General features: G+C 49.4%; 6 protein-coding genes and 1 non-coding gene across 7 annotated transcripts; 5 read left to right on the top strand and 2 right to left on the bottom strand.

Annotated features, from left to right (window-relative positions):
• Window positions 1-414: 414 nt before the first annotated feature.
• Window positions 415-2,158, top strand: F5B22DRAFT_228357 (NAD(P)-binding protein). The gene is made up of 2 exons (XM_047969819.1): window positions 415-1,765; window positions 1,882-2,158. The coding sequence occupies exons 1-2, from the start codon at window positions 822-824 to the stop codon at window positions 2,006-2,008; spliced, it is 1,071 nt and encodes a 356-aa protein (XP_047830017.1). The 5' UTR covers window positions 415-821; the 3' UTR covers window positions 2,009-2,158.
• Window positions 2,159-2,772: 614 nt separating this feature from the next.
• On the top strand, window positions 2,773-5,817 carry F5B22DRAFT_656672 (cytochrome P450; the record flags this gene model as incomplete). Its single annotated transcript, XM_047979980.1, has 9 exons — window positions 2,773-3,049; window positions 3,183-3,440; window positions 3,693-3,771; window positions 3,866-4,421; window positions 4,506-4,620; window positions 4,716-4,766; window positions 4,822-4,847; window positions 4,912-4,982; window positions 5,062-5,817. The coding sequence occupies 9 exons, from the start codon at window positions 2,773-2,775 to the stop codon at window positions 5,117-5,119; spliced, it is 1,491 nt and encodes a 496-aa protein (XP_047830016.1). The 3' UTR covers window positions 5,120-5,817.
• On the bottom strand, window positions 5,355-5,441 carry F5B22DRAFT_t118. Its single transcript has one exon. It is a non-coding gene; the product is annotated as a tRNA-OTHER (tRNA).
• A 721-nt stretch (window positions 5,818-6,538) lies between the features above and the next one.
• F5B22DRAFT_610495 (cytochrome P450) lies at window positions 6,539-9,103 on the top strand. Its single transcript, XM_047975206.1, has 6 exons — window positions 6,539-7,073; window positions 7,144-7,236; window positions 7,332-7,401; window positions 7,512-8,196; window positions 8,320-8,745; window positions 8,815-9,103. Exons 1-6 carry the CDS (start codon window positions 6,996-6,998, stop codon window positions 8,996-8,998), a joined length of 1,536 nt encoding a protein of 511 aa, XP_047830015.1. The 5' UTR covers window positions 6,539-6,995; the 3' UTR covers window positions 8,999-9,103.
• Window positions 9,104-9,109: 6 nt separating this feature from the next.
• Window positions 9,110-10,884, top strand: F5B22DRAFT_610492 (NAD(P)-binding protein). The gene is made up of 2 exons (XM_047975205.1): window positions 9,110-9,781; window positions 9,861-10,884. The coding sequence occupies exons 1-2, from the start codon at window positions 9,715-9,717 to the stop codon at window positions 10,727-10,729; spliced, it is 936 nt and encodes a 311-aa protein (XP_047830014.1). The 5' UTR covers window positions 9,110-9,714; the 3' UTR covers window positions 10,730-10,884.
• Window positions 10,885-11,357: 473 nt separating this feature from the next.
• On the top strand, window positions 11,358-13,105 carry F5B22DRAFT_656662 (FAD-binding domain-containing protein; the record flags this gene model as incomplete). Its single annotated transcript, XM_047979979.1, has 3 exons — window positions 11,358-11,469; window positions 11,530-12,618; window positions 12,688-13,105. 3 exons carry the CDS (start codon window positions 11,358-11,360, stop codon window positions 12,990-12,992), a joined length of 1,506 nt encoding a protein of 501 aa, XP_047830013.1. The 3' UTR covers window positions 12,993-13,105.
• A 569-nt stretch (window positions 13,106-13,674) lies between these two features.
• F5B22DRAFT_610486 (acyl-CoA dehydrogenase/oxidase) lies at window positions 13,675-16,224 on the bottom strand. Its single transcript, XM_047975204.1, has 4 exons — window positions 15,624-16,224; window positions 15,224-15,531; window positions 14,416-15,157; window positions 13,675-14,355 (listed from the first exon to the last, which is right to left on the bottom strand). The coding sequence occupies exons 1-4, from the start codon at window positions 15,736-15,738 to the stop codon at window positions 13,862-13,864; spliced, it is 1,659 nt and encodes a 552-aa protein (XP_047830012.1). The 5' UTR covers window positions 15,739-16,224; the 3' UTR covers window positions 13,675-13,861.
• Window positions 16,225-16,556: the final 332 nt, after the last annotated feature.

The following is a 16,556-nucleotide window of genomic DNA, read 5'->3' as shown; positions in this document are numbered from 1 at the left end:
AACTGACAGTCATGTGAGACTCTAGTATACAGGGCTTATCCGATCATGGTACTAGGACACGAGAGGATCGGTCGCGTTCATCTAAGCGAGCGAGAGCAAATCGGTCTGTCGGATGACGAAAGCCATGTGGGAATCCTTGCAATGGATCGCTTACACTCGGGGCAAAGGACAGCCCTCTCTAGGGTAGGTGTATGTACACCGAGAGAAGGGGTGTTCGAAATGACCCGGTCTGGTGGAATGAAGAGAGAAGGAGTGAAGAGATTAGGGAATTCGAAGGTGGGAAAAGCCCAGTACTTAGTAAATATTTCCAGTAGGATGGGAGAGTCTAGACCCGCAGAGCTGCCCACCCCTGTAACCCAGTCTACCTAGTGCGTCACAGCATTGGATGACGTGAGACATGGCATACGCCACCAAAATTTGAGCTGTAGAGGAGCATCACTGTCAAGATAACTCTCTTACTTCCATGTGGTTCCTAGAATGATGGGCGCCTGGCCAATCAGTAAAGGAGTGTTGTCAAAGGGCTGTCGACCTGGTCTTGATTTATCAGCTCAAGTCTTTGTTTTCGAGGAGGGAATGTGGCGTAGTATCACCTCATTTCAAACATGGAATTAACGGCGTCGTTTCCCGTAGAAATGGAGATAAAAAGTTGTGTCAATATTTATAAATCGGGTTGTAATTGCATAAAGCAAGAGAGCTGTATCAGTCCGGGCTGCCTTCAGAATTTTCTGGGTATTTCACTAATCTACTGAGATCAACAATACTCAAGCAGCTTACACTCAATACCTCCATCACAGAGCTCTAGCGACGGAAAGCATCAAGAGATGGCGCACAATTTTGATACCACGCCTGAGCAGCAGGCAGGCCAGCTTCACTTCCTCAAAAGTCAGGTCATGGAGACCAAGGCGCCCGTGCTGAAGCGGAAAGATGCCGACCTCAGCGGCCAGACGGCCATCGTCACGGGCGGCAACATCGGCGTGGGCCTTGAGCTGGGCAGGCAGCTTCTTTCCCTCGGTGTGAGCAAACTTATCCTCGCCGTTCGCAACGAGGAGGGCGGGAACAATGCGGCAGAGATGCTGCTAGCCCCGCGCAAGGATGGACCCCAGAAGGTCGAGGTATGGAAACTCGACCTCTCTGAGTACGCGTCGGTGACGGCCTTCGCGGAGCGCGTTGGGCAGCTTGACAAAAGACCCGACATTGTGGTGCTCAACGCGGGTGTTCTATCCGCCAAGCTCGGTCTCAACCCGTCAACAGGTCACGACGTAGACATCCAGACCAACTACTTGTCTACCGTGCTGCTGCTCGTGCTCCTTTTGCCCATTGTCAAGTCAAAGCCCTCAGGCGCCACAGCCGTCAATAATCCAGTGCCACATCTCTCTGTCGTGTCGTCAGTCATGGCACACTGGACAAAGTTTGAGGAACGTAACACCGAACCTCTGCTCCCGGCTTTCGACAGCGAGGACCCTGCGCGCTTCGACATGGAAGAGCGTTACAGCGCCAGCAAGCTGCTCGCTCTCATGTTTCTCGCCGAACTAGCACGCAGGATCCCCAATAGCGTCGCTATACTAAATGCTCCAACACCCGGCATGACGCGGGGCTCAGGTTTCATGCGCCAGAGTGCCGGCACAGTCCTTGGGTTCGTCATCAATATCTATTACCGCATATTTGGCCACACGTGTGACGTTGGCGCCAGTCAGGTCATGGCAGCAGCCGTCAAGGCTGGACCCGAGTCTCATGGGCAGTTCATTGAGAACGGGAGGCAGCGACCGTGAGTACAATGATTTTCTTTCTCGTCTTCTATCTCATCTCTTTATATCAAGGATCTCATCTTCCGTGCTGGATTCAGCGATAAAGAGAACTCCCTGCTAACACATACGCCAACAGTCTACCTGTCATCATGTACACCGCGGAAGGAGAGAAAGTAACTAAGCAGCTATGGAAAGAGACTATGCAAGAGCTATCGTTCGCTGGTGTTGAACAGATCATCAATGATCTTAGTGCTTCCAAATGATCGCCATTCAATAATTATGGCTAGAGGTGCAAGGCTGGCGTAAGTTATATTCAGCTACCTGTGCCTATTGAGATACCTAGATAGAACCAGAATGTTGTATATATCGTCATTCTGTCAGTTTTATAACACCTATATTCTTAACCCTTTATACGTAACTGAATAAGTAAGAACCGGGGTATCTGAACTATCATGGAGAAAACGATGACATTGATAGTATGTGAATAGGGGCATATTAAGCTTAGTGAAAGACGCAAGTTTAGCAAATTAGCCCGAAGCCAACATAGCAAACACCCATTTACAGTTATTCAGGATTTAACAGATGCCCCACGCAATATGCACCTTTCATGCGTCACAATCATCGCGGTTATCTAGACATTGAGTGTGGGGGTGGCCGACGAGCTCGAAGTACGGGGCTAGAAGGGATACCGAGGTAATGCCTGGCGACTCAGGATACGGTCCAAGAGGGTGGTGTCTTCCAAAGCTAGATTACTGTAGACACATCCTTGCAAGCTCCGAGATAATAATAGCAAGGTCAGCTGTGTGTAAATCGCGGCCATTCTCTTTCCAGGTGGATGCTTCGGCGTCTGACCGAACTTGACCGCTGCCCTATACAGAAAGCCGCCGAGTGGCGTTTTGCGCAGGGGGTGACGATGGACGACAGTCATGTAAATACTTACACTCTACTCATTTCCTTAATCTTTTGGTCAAGGAACAAAGGCGAAGCTTCATTAAGACTTTGTCGGTTCCGTTATCCTTCATTCAAAATGGCTTTACTCGATTCTAACACGTCGTACGTGGCGCTAGGTCTGCTGGTCTTCGCGGCCGCGGGATATGTTGTGTATCAAACCGCGTTCTCGCCGCTCGCACGTGTACCCGGCCCATTTTTGGCAAAATTTAGTCAGATGTACCTCGTGTATTTCCATCTTTCGGGACAGTCTCACCGTATTTTGATGGAGCTGCACAAAAAACACGGCAATGTTGTGCGTACTGGACCGAGCACGTTGAGTATTGCCGACCCAACCGCGTTTTACGAGATGTACCGTCCGTTACCCCGTTCTCTCTTCTAAAACTCTACCCCGGATTCTTCAAGTGTTGTTTTGCGACCTCTTACAAGCCATCGCTATCTGTGTTTTGGAATTCGAGTTAATATTCTAACAAACAAGTTCCCATTTAGGCGCGGGTAATAAGTTTGTCAAAACGGATGCTAGGGGCAGCACGCGCGATGAAGGGGTTACGTGGGATATGGTTAACGAAACAGATGAGAGAATTCATGGAGAAAATAGACGTCTTGTTGCGCGCGCATACGCCATGGACTCAATGGTCAATCTTGAACCCATGATAGATGAATTGATTGCCGACCTTCTTCGCAAGTTACGCGAGTTACAAGGCCAACGAATCGATCTAGGCCATTGGGTACAGCTATATGCTTTCGGTACGTTGCTCTTTTTTTTCCTGTGCATATTTCGTAATAGACGAAGAGCTACACTTGAATAGTAAAAGTGATATCGCTCTGTGGTATACAGTACTCTGGAGTGGCCAGAGATGCCCTCGTATACAAGGATGCTGCGTCTTTCACCACGAAATCGATGAGACCAGTTATCAAAAAGCGATCAATCTTTAATGGAGCTGAACCTACTGCAAGACTTATCAGTTCACTATATATTCTTTGCTAACATCTATCTAGATATCGTAGGCTCTATAACATTCTCACGCCCGTTCGGATTCGTCGAGGAGGGCGATGATAACGGTTTATTCGAGCGCTTGTATGCTGCACTGTATTTCCTTCTCTTAACCCCTTCCTCTTCCCCGCGGCGCCCCCTGAGACCGCAGAGGACTAAAATTGAGAGATCAAAATAGGCAACGGATCTTCCATTCCATAGTGTGGGTGGCCTACGCCCCATGGGTCTATCACATCAATCGCCTAATCCTAATGCCTCTGATCGGCTCTTGCTTGGCACTTACGGATCAGGATTTTTACTTTATCGACGTAGCCTCGAAGCGGATCCGCGAGCGCGAGGCGCAGGGCGGTAATCCGAAGGACTTGCTCGGGCAGATGCTAGCGACGCAGCAAGTCAAGCCACAGTTTCTCGACTCCCATATCCTCCATATGATCTCTACCAACGTACTCGCAGGAAGCGACACAACTAGCACCGCTTTGCGGGCCACCCTTTGGCTTCTCTGTACCCATCCTGAGGTTCTTGAGCGCCTCCGCGCTGAGCTGACCGAGAAGATGACGCAAGACGGCGACATGAATCGGACGGGGGTGTGGAAATTTGCCAAGTCGGAACAGTGCCCTTATCTGCAAGCTGTGCTCTACGAAAGTCTCCGACTATTCCCTCCTGCAGCTGTTACGCTCGACAGGGTGGTTCCTGAAGGCGGACTCAAGGCTGGACCACACCATGTGCCGGCTGGGGTAGGTTCTTCTCTTTTTATTTCTAGATGAACTGCCGCGTGTGCAAATAGTTTTCTTTCACGAGCTAATCTGGGAGTACGATAGACCGTGGTCGGCACAAGTCCTTGGGTCATTCAAAGGATGCCCGAACTCTGGGGTTCCGATGCCGATGAGTTCCGGCCAGAACGCTGGTTAGATAAAGAGACAGAGTCACAGCGCCGTAAGTTCTGTAGTTTTCCCTGTAGTAGATTTCATCTTCTTCATCCTGCATCTTGAGGCCGGTTGTTAGCATACTGATACTACTTCATCTTACAGAGCGCTACTTTTTCGCATTTGGCCGCGGGTCACGGTTCTGTCTTGGACGCAGTAAGTTATTTCCCACTTGAAGTCGATAAAGCACTCAAGCTTACAAATAACGCAGATGTCAGCTGGATTGAGATGGAAAAGGTATGTTACTTCCGCAGGAAACAACTCTAGGAAGAGCGCCAGTGAACTGACTATGGTCGTTTAGCTTATTCCTACTCTAATCATGAACTTTGACGTCAAAATTGAGATGGATGGAGATATAGTCGAGAATAACGCGTAAGATCATGCTCCCGATTTCTCCACTATCACGTCTGGCGTGTAGTTGGAAGTTGCATCTAGCTAATATCGGTGATAGGGGACTCCTCTACCTCGACGGGCCATTTGCTCGACTTTCCGCGCGCGAAAGCGTGTAGAGCGTGCAGACAAGTTTTAAGGTTATGGAGAGCAGGATGGGCATCTTTTTAAGTCTGTGGCTAGAAACACATTGCAAAGGATGTTCTCACGTGACCTTCGTACGAGGACAATCGGAATAGATAGATTATTGAATTTCATCGCTCATACAGAAGGTTATCGCGTGCCTAATGATCCGACAAAAAATACCTAGTGTGGATAGAATGAAAAAATGGGAGGGAAAAAATTGGTAGTTAGTGGCAACTGCTGGAATCGAACCAACTCTTCTTGGCTTCTCGGATGGCGGCCAATACTACCAAGCGTGCGCCATTACACCACGCTGTCTGTGTTTCACTACCAAGCATGCACCAGTACACCATGCTGCCTATAGTTTTATTTAACATCCTCTGCCCTTTAATAGTATTCAAGTGTTGTTGAAAGCGTTCTACATGTACGTAGTACTATGTATGCAAAAGAAAGAAGAGATGGGTGGTGGGTGTGGGAAATTTCTTTACTCAAGTAGGGCGCCACCCGGGTAATCTCCGGATCATACATCTACCTGCCTAAGGTTAGGTACTTAAGTACCTAGGTACCTAGGTAGGCTGCGGGATCACTCTTGGTACAACCCACGATACCTTCACTAGTGGTAGTGGCGGGTGGATTGAAAGGGCTGTATTGGATTGGATTGGATTAATCCTTAAATGGTGCCATAGTGTGTGTGACTTTGCGAGTTCTCAAGAGGACCCAAAATAGTAAAGATTACATAATCTAAAAACCAGGTATCTTTTACAACACTGACATTGGTTTAATAAGCGACTGTCATCGTTTAACTGGTCATCTAAATGATGTAATATTACACTGCTAGCAATAACTCCCACTCAGGTTTGCTAGATAGCATCAATAATGATTCTATCTATGTACTGCGTAAACATCTCCTGGTTCCCCTCCTGCTAGTGCTTTTTACAGATAGAATCGGAGGCGATTGGTTGGGAATCAACAGTGTGTTACAGTCACACTATCCACCCTCGGGCAATACATTGCGATACAAGACGTTCGAATCTATCAATTGACCGGATACAATGAGCATTATTCTGGTAATCCTTTGTGGGGATGCCTTGGTAGGGGTAAAGCGCCGAGTGATGAGGTTTCGATCACATACTGGACACGCAACGTTTATGTGACAAGGGCTCTTGTAGAGGGCTTGGAACTTAGTCATATTCATTAATAATCTACTAGGGGTCTCTAGGGCCTTGATCTCTCTCTCTTTCTCCTGTCCTGGAGCGAGAGATTCTGTAGCTATTTATGCTCATTCAGGCCTCATACAATCTGCGACTCCCTTCTGTCTGTTGGGCATTCATGCCTTGACGGTTGGTCTTCTTGCAGCTAACAGATTATCCTTATCCAATCGCTTATAGCCTCACTTTCCTCTAGGGGTAGTATCGGTTATCTTCGGTTCTGAAGTCTTGGCCGTGTGACAGTTTACGATTGAATCTATATGGGCATTAACAACATTTTTCATTACTCGGAGGACAACAAGCATATCCCTGTGCTTTGCCGAGTACATTTGTTCAAGCACCGATACCGAAACGGAGGTCTCTTAGAAGCAGTAGGAACGTTTCCATTAGAGCACCGTCATAATGAATGAGTCAGCAGAGGTCATCGTACTGAGTCCTCAATATTGCGTAGATATATATAATGGAACTGTTTTGCCTAATGAGGCAATCCCCGTTCTGTAATCGGTCGAGCGCCATACACTGATGGTCTGATATATTTGGCGAAACATTCCCAGCTTATTATTTTTGCAGCTGTTAAATAGCTGTCCATATTTATCCCTCTTACAACTTGAAACTTCCCCATCATCCTCATGAATCATCACACATCTCCGTTCACCTTTATATCATGAGCAACTCACGAGTCACATACGAGCCATGGCTTGACAAGCTCAAGTCTCATTGGCTTATTACTCTAGGAACATTGGTAAGTTCGAGGGCGTATGATTATACCGCTAGAGCTGTAGTGTCTCAATTACTGACACGTAGTTGGGTAGTATCTGAGCTACCAAATTGGACTCATTGTTTACAACTTATTCTTTCACCCATTAGCAAAAGTTCCGGGGCCGCTTCTGGGTCGGAGTACCTTGGTAAGGCGATACATTATATAACTTGATCGCATCAGACTCCTCTCCGCCTTTTTTCTTGTAAACAGACGGACTAACGAATTCGTACTTCTTGCTAGTTATGGCGGCTCTGGGATACGACGAGCGGAAAACACCACAATCACATGCTAGATATGCATAAGAAATATGGTAAGATACCTCTACTTTCTTGTTCTTGTAGATCGCAAGCGAGTGATATTGGAGTTGGAGATGGACAGGGGGTCACTAATAGTGGCACTAACATATTCATATCTGCGAAGGCCACGTGGTGCGAGTTTCTCCCAACGAGCTGAGTTTCTCGACTGTGCAGTCTTACCGTGACATTTACGGCATCCCTTCTCCTGGGACCCAGCACTGCATCAAGAGTGAGTTATATGACATAATCGGCAGCGGATTCAAGACAGCAGACATAGCATCAGAACGCGATCCGCAAGCGCATGCACGGAAGAAGAAGCACCTAACACCGGCTTTCTCGGCGCGCGCCCTCGTGGCGCAGGAAGCTATCATCCATCGGTGCCTAGATGCCTTCGTGACCAAAATTGGGCCCGTCAGCCAGCGGTCGCCGGAGCTGGGGATCAACATGGTATCATGGTTTGAGATGAGTGCCTTTGACCTATTTGGGGAGATGTCGTTCGGCGAAAGCTTTGACTGTATCGCCGAGGAGAAGCACCACTTTTGGATCGATATGGTTTTGCATCATGTCCGTGAAATTGTCATCATGGACAATGTGCGCCGTTTTGGTATTCTGAAGTTGTTTTCTCAGAAGGTGCTGCCCAAGCTCGCCATGTCTGTCTTGGCCAAGCATACCCAGTATACCCGGGACAAGGTGGAACGTCGGCTCAGCCGCGAGTCCCCTCGGCAGGACTTCTTTACCAATTTGGTAGCTAAAGTGAAGGCTGGTGAGGTTGACCTAGAAGAGATGACTGCAAACGCCTCAACTCTCATGTAAGAGGAACTACCCAGCCCACTCTACCAGGTGCTGATGCTTTCCGTGCCACTTGATATGAAAAGCTCGGTCTAATCTATTGTCTTTATCATTTACGTTTACATACTGACACACAATCCTAGCATTGCTGGAGGTGAAACAACAGCTACAACAAGTGCAGCTACGCTGTATTTCCTCTTGAAGAACCCCAAAGCGCTGGCCAAACTGACGGCCGAGGTGCGCGGACGATGGACATCATACGCCGATATTGATTCAAACTCAGCACAACAACTGCCGTATCTACAGGCCTGTATCAACGAGGCCATGCGTTTATATCCATCTGGTGCGCAGGGTTTTCCCCGGCTGTCTCCGGGACGCATGATCGACGGGCTTTGGGTGCCCAGGGGTACAGAGGTTTACACCTGCACGTGGGTAGCTTCACGTAACCCGGACTACTGGAAACGTCCGCACGAGTTTATACCTGAGCGGTGGACCGACCCAAACTCAACCGACATCAAGGCCGCAAGCCAACCTTTCTCTCTGGGGTATCGAGCTTGCCCTGGGCAGAGGTATGTATTTCTTTATTTGGGTGATCAATACGTTCTATGCAGATCGGTTTTTCTAATAACTGTATTCAGCTTCGCTATCCTACAATTAAGCCTTTTATTTGCCAAGATACTGTACATGTATGATCTGGAGATGCTAGACCCTAACATGGACTGGGAGGCTGGCTCGCGACACTGGATAATGTGGTGGAAACCACCCATCAGGGTCCTAGCGCACAACAGACTTGGTCAGGTTTCGTTGGGCAAATCAGAATAAGCAGTTGGAATGTAACCAGCTCTTGGCAACGTCTTCCATAGAATTATGGCATAGAATTAGTAAATCTTAACTGCTTTGGCAATAACAATATCACAAATCTCCAACTATCCGATTGTGTCTCGCCCAAACTTAGCGGTGCTCACTCACAAGTAAAGTCATGTTGCGCATGCCAGATCCCAAAATCTTACTACCGCTACCTGGCGTAATTCTACACACTCGTGGCCCTAGAGTCGTAGCTGAATGTCTGCAACAGTCGTTCTTCGTACACACATCTCGTGTCTAACCTAGCAATGAAAGCCAGAGACTCTTTGGGTACGAATATCTCACTTCTTCCGAGCTATCATCTCGAGTCAGCTCCCGTAGAGGTCATGCCTGAGAATGGTTGAACCCGAGGATCGATGGCTAAATACGGTAGGAGGCCGATCGTCGCGGCCCCGCAGCGGAATGCCGTTCTGCCATAAGCAGCGCCGTAAGCTCGGCTTGTCACCCAAGAGAGGAAACCAGGGCATATGCGCCGCGATGCCATTTGGAAACCGAGTCCCTGAACCGCCGATTTGACGACGCACATAGCAGCCCGCTGCTCGGTCATATATGCCGTCATCAAAAGTAGGGGCAACGATGCTTGGGAGTGTGAGATAAGCTATACATGCTAGGGAGTTTGGACGAGTGGAATTCATTTTCGCCATTATTCGCAGCATTCTGTTGGGTTTGAGAAAATGACGTCGATGCAGATTTACGAGGGGTCTATCCCCAATCTCGATGGGAAGATTGCCGTCGTAACAGGTAATATCAATGACCTCCAATCATGAGTTACTCGAGCATGATTCATTCGAATCTGTATGCTAATCAAAATCCTATACAGGAGGATCATCCGGCATTGGTCTAGCAGTCGTCAAGTTACTGCTAGCCAAGGGAGCTGCGGCGGTTCATGTCATGGACAGAAACGAACCGATAGAGAGCGGCTGGCAATTGCGGCCAAACCTGCACTACCACAAGTGCGACGTTGCTTCATTTGAGTCTCAAAGAGCCGTATTCGAAGCTATCGGTCCCGCGCACATGGTGTTTGCCAACGCCGGTGTAGCCGAGACGTCTGATTTCTTCGCCGACGCCGTCGAGGGTGACGGCAAGACGCTCGCGCCACCGGACTTGTTGCTATTCGACGTTAATGTTCGCGGCGTGTGGTATACGGTCAAGCTGGCGTGGAGCTCAATGCGCAAGCACAAGATCCGTGGCAGCATTGTCATGACAGCTAGCACGACGGGCATTGCGCCCGAGGCAGCGCTGCCCACGTATTCAGCGCTCAAGCACGCGCTTAATGGCCTCGTGCGGTCGCTCCGGAACACCATCGTTCTCGACGGCGTCACTATCAATGCTGTTGCGCCTGCTGGTACGCACACGCCGCTCGTAGCAGGACAACTTGACCTGCTAGATGCCACAGGCCTACCCATCACGTCGCCACCCGAGCTGCCTGCGCTTGCTCTAGTCTACTCGGCGACCGCGATGCAGGAGCGACGCGTCGAGACCTACGGCAAGGAGGACAAGGCAGATCTGTATAAGAAAGAGCGGTGGAATGGGCGCATCATCTACGTGCTAGGTGATAAGTTCACTGAGATCGAGGGGCCGACGGCTGATCTGCGCCCGTACTGGTTCGGACAGGAGAACCATAGGCTGGTCAATCTACAACAGGCGACGACGGACATGCGCCAGGGTATAAATGATTCCAGGTCATAGATACGTTCAAGAAACGTATATCAAGTACAGTAGTCGCTCTCATACATATATTAGAACAAGTTAGATGTTGTACCAGCTGCCCGTCTCATGACTCGGATTTTTACTCCTTCATGAGACCATGTGAGAGACACCTAGTATATTCGTTCTACTTCGTGAAATTGAAATTCATTCTCTTATGCTCGTAAGATGCCATACTACCTGCACTTGAAGACTTTCGATGGAATTACATGACCCCAATGGCTTTATTTCATCAGCGATTCATGTAAAGTAATCTTATCGGTATTACAACGTACGTCGGGACAGAATAGTGTGACGGCCATGAGCTTGTCCGAATAAACCCTCGAAGTCGACTATTCACGAATTCGCGCTCAATAGCAACTTTCCCCCTCTCGTCTTCTTATCTCTAAATGATCGAATATCTGACCACCGCAAGCCTGCCGACTCGACAGCCGTGAGAAGCGCTCTGCTCTGCTCCGCTCCGCCACGGAGGTTTCCATAAACAGCAAGTAAATTGCACCCCGACCTTCTGCAGACCTATGTAAGAGAAGAGAGTGTGATATTTTAATTTATATCTACGTTGGTCAATTACCATGCACAACATTTCGCCATTGTCAAAATTGCCATCGACATGCTACACTCGCAGAAGGCAAAGGCTCTAGCAGCATGTCAGGCTTTATCAGCGGCCCTCCCAGGCCAGGTATATTTCCCGGACAGCCAAGACTGGCATACCGCCTCAACAGGTGCGTTCAAAAACAGAATTCGCAGCGATCAAAATCAATTAACTCATTAAAACACTACAGGGATTTGGTCCAAGACGTGCGTTCTCGCTCCGCAATGCGTCTTCGAGCCTAATACCACGCTGGACTTGAGCAATGGCGTAAAATTAATCAAAGAGCACGAGTCTCTATTCGCCGTGCGCAGCGGCGGACACATGGCTGTCCCGGGTGCGCAATCCGTGAACGAAGGCATCATGATTTCCATGTCCAAGTTCCACACGAAGTCCCTTAATCAAGACAAATCCATCGCCTCCATCGGGCCAGGACAGCTCTGGCTCGACGTGTATACCTGGCTCGCTGAGCACGGGCTCGCCGTCAACGGCGGTAGATACCCCATGGTCGGCGTCGGCGGCGTGTTGCTCGGAGGGGGCATGGGGTATTTCGCGGGCCAGCGGGGATGGTCTGTTGATGACATCGTCGGATGGGAGGTTGTGCTTGCTGATGGGTTGATTGTTGAAGTCACCACGTCTTCTGAAGACGCTTATTCAGATCTGGCGTGGGCTTTGCGCGGTGGGCATAATTACTTTGGTATTGTGACGCGTTTCGACATGCGCACGTTTCCTGCTGGCTCGGCGTACGGAGGGTTAGTTGTATACAGCGCGGCAGCTGAGGAATCGTTTTTCGCAGCGCTGGATGCGTATATGGCTCCTGGTGGTGGCTCTGAAGATCCGAAGTCGGCTATCAATCCCGTATCTACGATGCGACTTGTCAATGGGGAGTGGGAGCTGGGATTCCTGAATGTCTATATGTACGCCGACAGCGACGCAGAACCAGTTGCACTGCAGAATTTCACGAACATCTCAGCCGAGTATGCCGTTTTCAGCAGTGCAGACTTGCATGACAGCTGGATCGGTGTTCCAAGATCGTTAGCATCCATGGCGACGAGGGAGGATCGAACGCTGTTTTGGGCTATTACTTTCAAGGCAGATCGGAGAGCCATTGACATAGTATCACAATTATTCTATCGTGGTGCCCTCAACGAGTTAAACCATGTCGAAGGTCTATCCCTGACGATTTCCTTTCAGCCGCTGACGGTGCCTTACCTGACTGCCTCAAAGATGAAAGGGGGAAATCTGATGGGACTGGATCCTGATAAAGATAGCGGACATTTCGGTAAGAAACACAGACTCTAATTTCCGTACGGAAGAATGGACTATCTTAGTTAACATTATTTTTTGGCAGCTGGTATTCTCTTTCCTACTTGGAATTTTGAAAGAGACGATGAAGCTGTCTATGACTTCACGCGCAAGGCTGCCATCGCCATAGAAGAGAAACTCAGGAAACTTGACCTCTTCCACCCCTATATCTATATCAACGACGCAGCCAAGGGACAGAAGCCCTTTTCAAGCTATGCAGGTGGTGCGCACCTAGCTAGACTCCAAACGATCCAGACCAAGTACGATCCCGACGGATTCATCAGAGATTATCTACAACACGGCTTCGAACTGGCATCTCCAGGCTCTTCTAGATCCCATGGCGAGTTATGATACGTTGACCAAGAGTTAATCCTACACCACTTGGGAAGGAGAAGTCAAATGGCAGGGCGTTCTTGATTTGCAGTTTAATACCGGCAGCGATAATCTTGCCAATTGTACGCATGTCAGTAATAAAGAATAAAGGCTAATGAATGATATTATGTTCGAAATACATCGAGCCCCCATTGCAAACCCTGGTTGTTTTATTGGTATCGCTTTAAACCCAGCCCTGATTCCTACTTTAACCTAACCTCCATGACACCTCAACATTGCCCTGAGCCTTGAAAACAACTGAAAGCGTCGATACATTACGACATGCGCAAATATTCATTCTCTAAATACTTAAGATATTAAAAAAAGGCACACGCTACTACGCATGCGCTAGATGATTCCAAGAAACACATGATCACGCGTAATTACATGCGTGGTACATGCCAAACGAATAAGTTACGCATCACATCTACATACATATGCATGTGATCATATTCCAACCTAAACCTTACACGCGGAGCGCCTCATTCAGTCCATGCCAGTGTAAAGAGTTGAAAAACGAGCAGAAAGCCTAAGTTACGCGATCCTACAACGGTTCAGAAGACTGTGATATATATGAAAAAAAAAAAAAAAAATCATCGCGCGTACCTTTCGCAAGGATTCTTCGCGCATGATAATAGCCCAGAGTAAATGATTTAAGGAGTACGGCTGATAGGTGTTGTAAATTCTTGATATATATACTCTACTACAACGACGCGTGCCCACGTGCGTGCACTGAAACATCAACGCCACGTAAATAATACACATCTCGTTTCCGCAAGTAAGTAATTAACGCCGAACATAATGCACTCACACTCCCTCATCCCACCATCTCAAGTACAATCGCGCATTTACAATTTCATCCCGGACATCTTTGCCACTCGCAAGCTCTGCCTCATGCTAAGATCAAGCATGATCTCCTCGCTTCCGCCGGGAATAGCGTAAGCGCGGACGTCGCGATACAGCCTCTCGACCTTGGCGCCCTGGCCGCCGCGCGAATAACTCAGTCCGCCGAAGATCTGGCTGGCCTCGCGCGCGCAGAACTCGAAGGTCAGGGTACTCTGGGCTTTTAGGCCCGCGATGGCCCCGCCGAGGCGCAGCATGGCTTCCGTCTCGCCCATCTTCTGGCACTGGTACACGAGGTTCTCGAGCCAGTTGTACGAGGCCTCGGTCTGGCGCGCCATGTGGGCGAGTTTCATGCGGATGACGGGGTGGTCGATGAGTTTCTTGCCGAAGGTGCGCCGCTTGGAGGCGTATTTCACGGATTCCTCGTAGCAGACGCGCGAGAAGCGGAGGGATTGGATGATGATGCCTATGCGCTCGTGGTTGAAGTTTGTCATTATGACTGTGGGACTGTTAGTTTCGGACGAGCCTTTTGAGGAACAGGGAAGGGGGAGGAGCTTACCCTTGAAACCTTGATTCTCTTTGCCTAGCAGGTTCTCTACTGGGACTTTGACATCCTCGAATGTGATGTATGTCGTGCCGCTGGACCACACGCCTTGGCAGTCCATCCGTCTTGTGCTGACGCCGCCCATATCGCGCTCAATAAGCAGCAGAGAGACACCGTTCATTCCCTCACCTCCAGTCCGGACGGCAGTAGTGAAGTAATCACACCAGATACCGTTGGTGATCCATTTCTTCTCACCATTGACGATGTAATGCTTGCCGTCTTCCGACAGCTTCGCCTCACATGTCAAGTTAGCGACATCACTGCCCGCATCAGGCTCGGTGATAGCAAGACAGATGCGCTTCTCGCCAGTCAGGATGCCCGGCAAGATGCGGTCCTTGAGGGCCTTCTTGCCGAACTTGACGAGTGGCGGGCCGCCGATGCCGAAGCCACCGATCATATTCCAGACGAAACCGCCGGAACCGACACGCGATAGCTCGTCTGTGACGATCATCTCGTGAAAGAGGTCCCATTTCTCAGGGGGTACCGCCTTGACGGTGTTTTTGGTGTATTCGACGGGGTAGTGCACGCCCAGCAGACCAGCCAGGTAACCCCGACGACCGGCCTCGAGGAAGATTTCGCGGGGCACCTCCTTCTTCTCATCCCACTCGGTAACGAAGGGCTCGATCTCGCGCTCGACCCATTCCCGGACTTCGGCGCGCAAGGCGGCGTGCGATTCGTTGTAGTAGGCAGAATGGTACTAGAGGCAATTGTTAGTGAACACCACAATGAGATCGTCTACGTAGAAGGGGGGGACGGCACATACGTTCTGATACCAGCTGGGGTCGGCAAAGGGGATCTGAGAACCGTACTGCTCTAAAGCCTCGGCCTCTTCGTGTTGTGAGGACTGCACGGGAGCTTTGGTGGGTACGGGTGCGGCGTATGTGGGAGATGGCTTCGCCTCGGCTTTGGGCTCAGCTTTAGGCGCGGGCTGGGGCTCAGATTTGGGCTTGGAATCTAACGATCCAATCTGAAGAGATGGCTTGTATTTCTTGAGGACGCCTTCATTGTGGTATTTCCAGAATTGCTTCGACGCATCCTTCCCGGCGACGCGAGATAAGATCTTCTTACCACCTACAATTGGGAAGTAGGCGTTAGACCATGTCTGTGATGGCGCATACCGCTTCGCTGCTGGGACTGACTGATTTTGGATGGTTATGACTTACCTGGGTGCTCATCTTGGAATTTGGTCAGGTCGTAAACATCTTCATCGACAACGATCCATAACGAATCGGGCTTGTTATGCGACGCAACGTCGGCTTTACTGAATGTTTTAGACATGATGGATGAAGGAAGCGACACAATAAGATCTAGGGAAGGAACAAGGAGAGTGGGTTGAGATGGACGGGATGGGCGTAGATAGGGTCGCCAGGTACGATAAAAGGCAACAAAAGGTATGAACTGGGTATGAATGAAAGGAGAGTCAAAGTCAAAAGGGAGGAGACACAAGAAATAGTCAAGACTCGGGTCTCAGCTGGTCAGTCAGTCAGAGAGGTAAGCTCATTACTCGGGACTGTGCTATGACGAAGCTCGGTTGGGGAGCATTTTCCATTTTCACATGCCTCCGCCGCAAAGCGCGAACCGCATCCCGCAAACAGCCAGCGAGTCACGAGGTCCCTATTGCTAAGGATGTTAAGCCTGTTAAGCCTCATTTGAAGGCTAACTTTAGCTGCTTTACCCCACAATTTCTCGGCTTAGTCGAATGTTCCCCATGGGCACCGTCGCAGGCGATTTCCAGGCCTCTTTGCGTTGGTAGTCTGTCTGTCCATTTGACATGTGATGCCCGGCATAGGAAGTAACCTGTCAGTGATGTCATATTCTAGGGGATCAGACGATGCTAGGCCAAATTTGGTAGCGCAGCACAGACGCAGCACCTAAGCCCCCAGCATTCTAATTTCTAGCACTTTAAGTCGCTACCTAGGTACCTAGGTAGGTAGTGAGCTAGTGGAGGTTTCAGTGAGACTGGACCGAGGCATGTCTCCTTTAGGCCTAGTAGTTTGCATTCTGTCCTGATTCTGCATTCTGACTGCACTGCACCAACCCAACAGCTTGAGACATTCATTCTCTTGTCTAGGTGCTCGATTCAACGTCCCTATCGG

This window comes from Xylaria bambusicola (genome assembly GCF_022495145.1).
Source record: "Xylaria bambusicola strain CBS 139988 unplaced genomic scaffold F5B22scaffold_26, whole genome shotgun sequence".
Classification (NCBI taxonomy): Eukaryota; Fungi; Ascomycota; class Sordariomycetes; order Xylariales; family Xylariaceae; genus Xylaria; species Xylaria bambusicola.
Note: the sequence above shows the minus strand (reverse complement) of the source record. Positions and strands in the feature narration are given on the sequence as shown.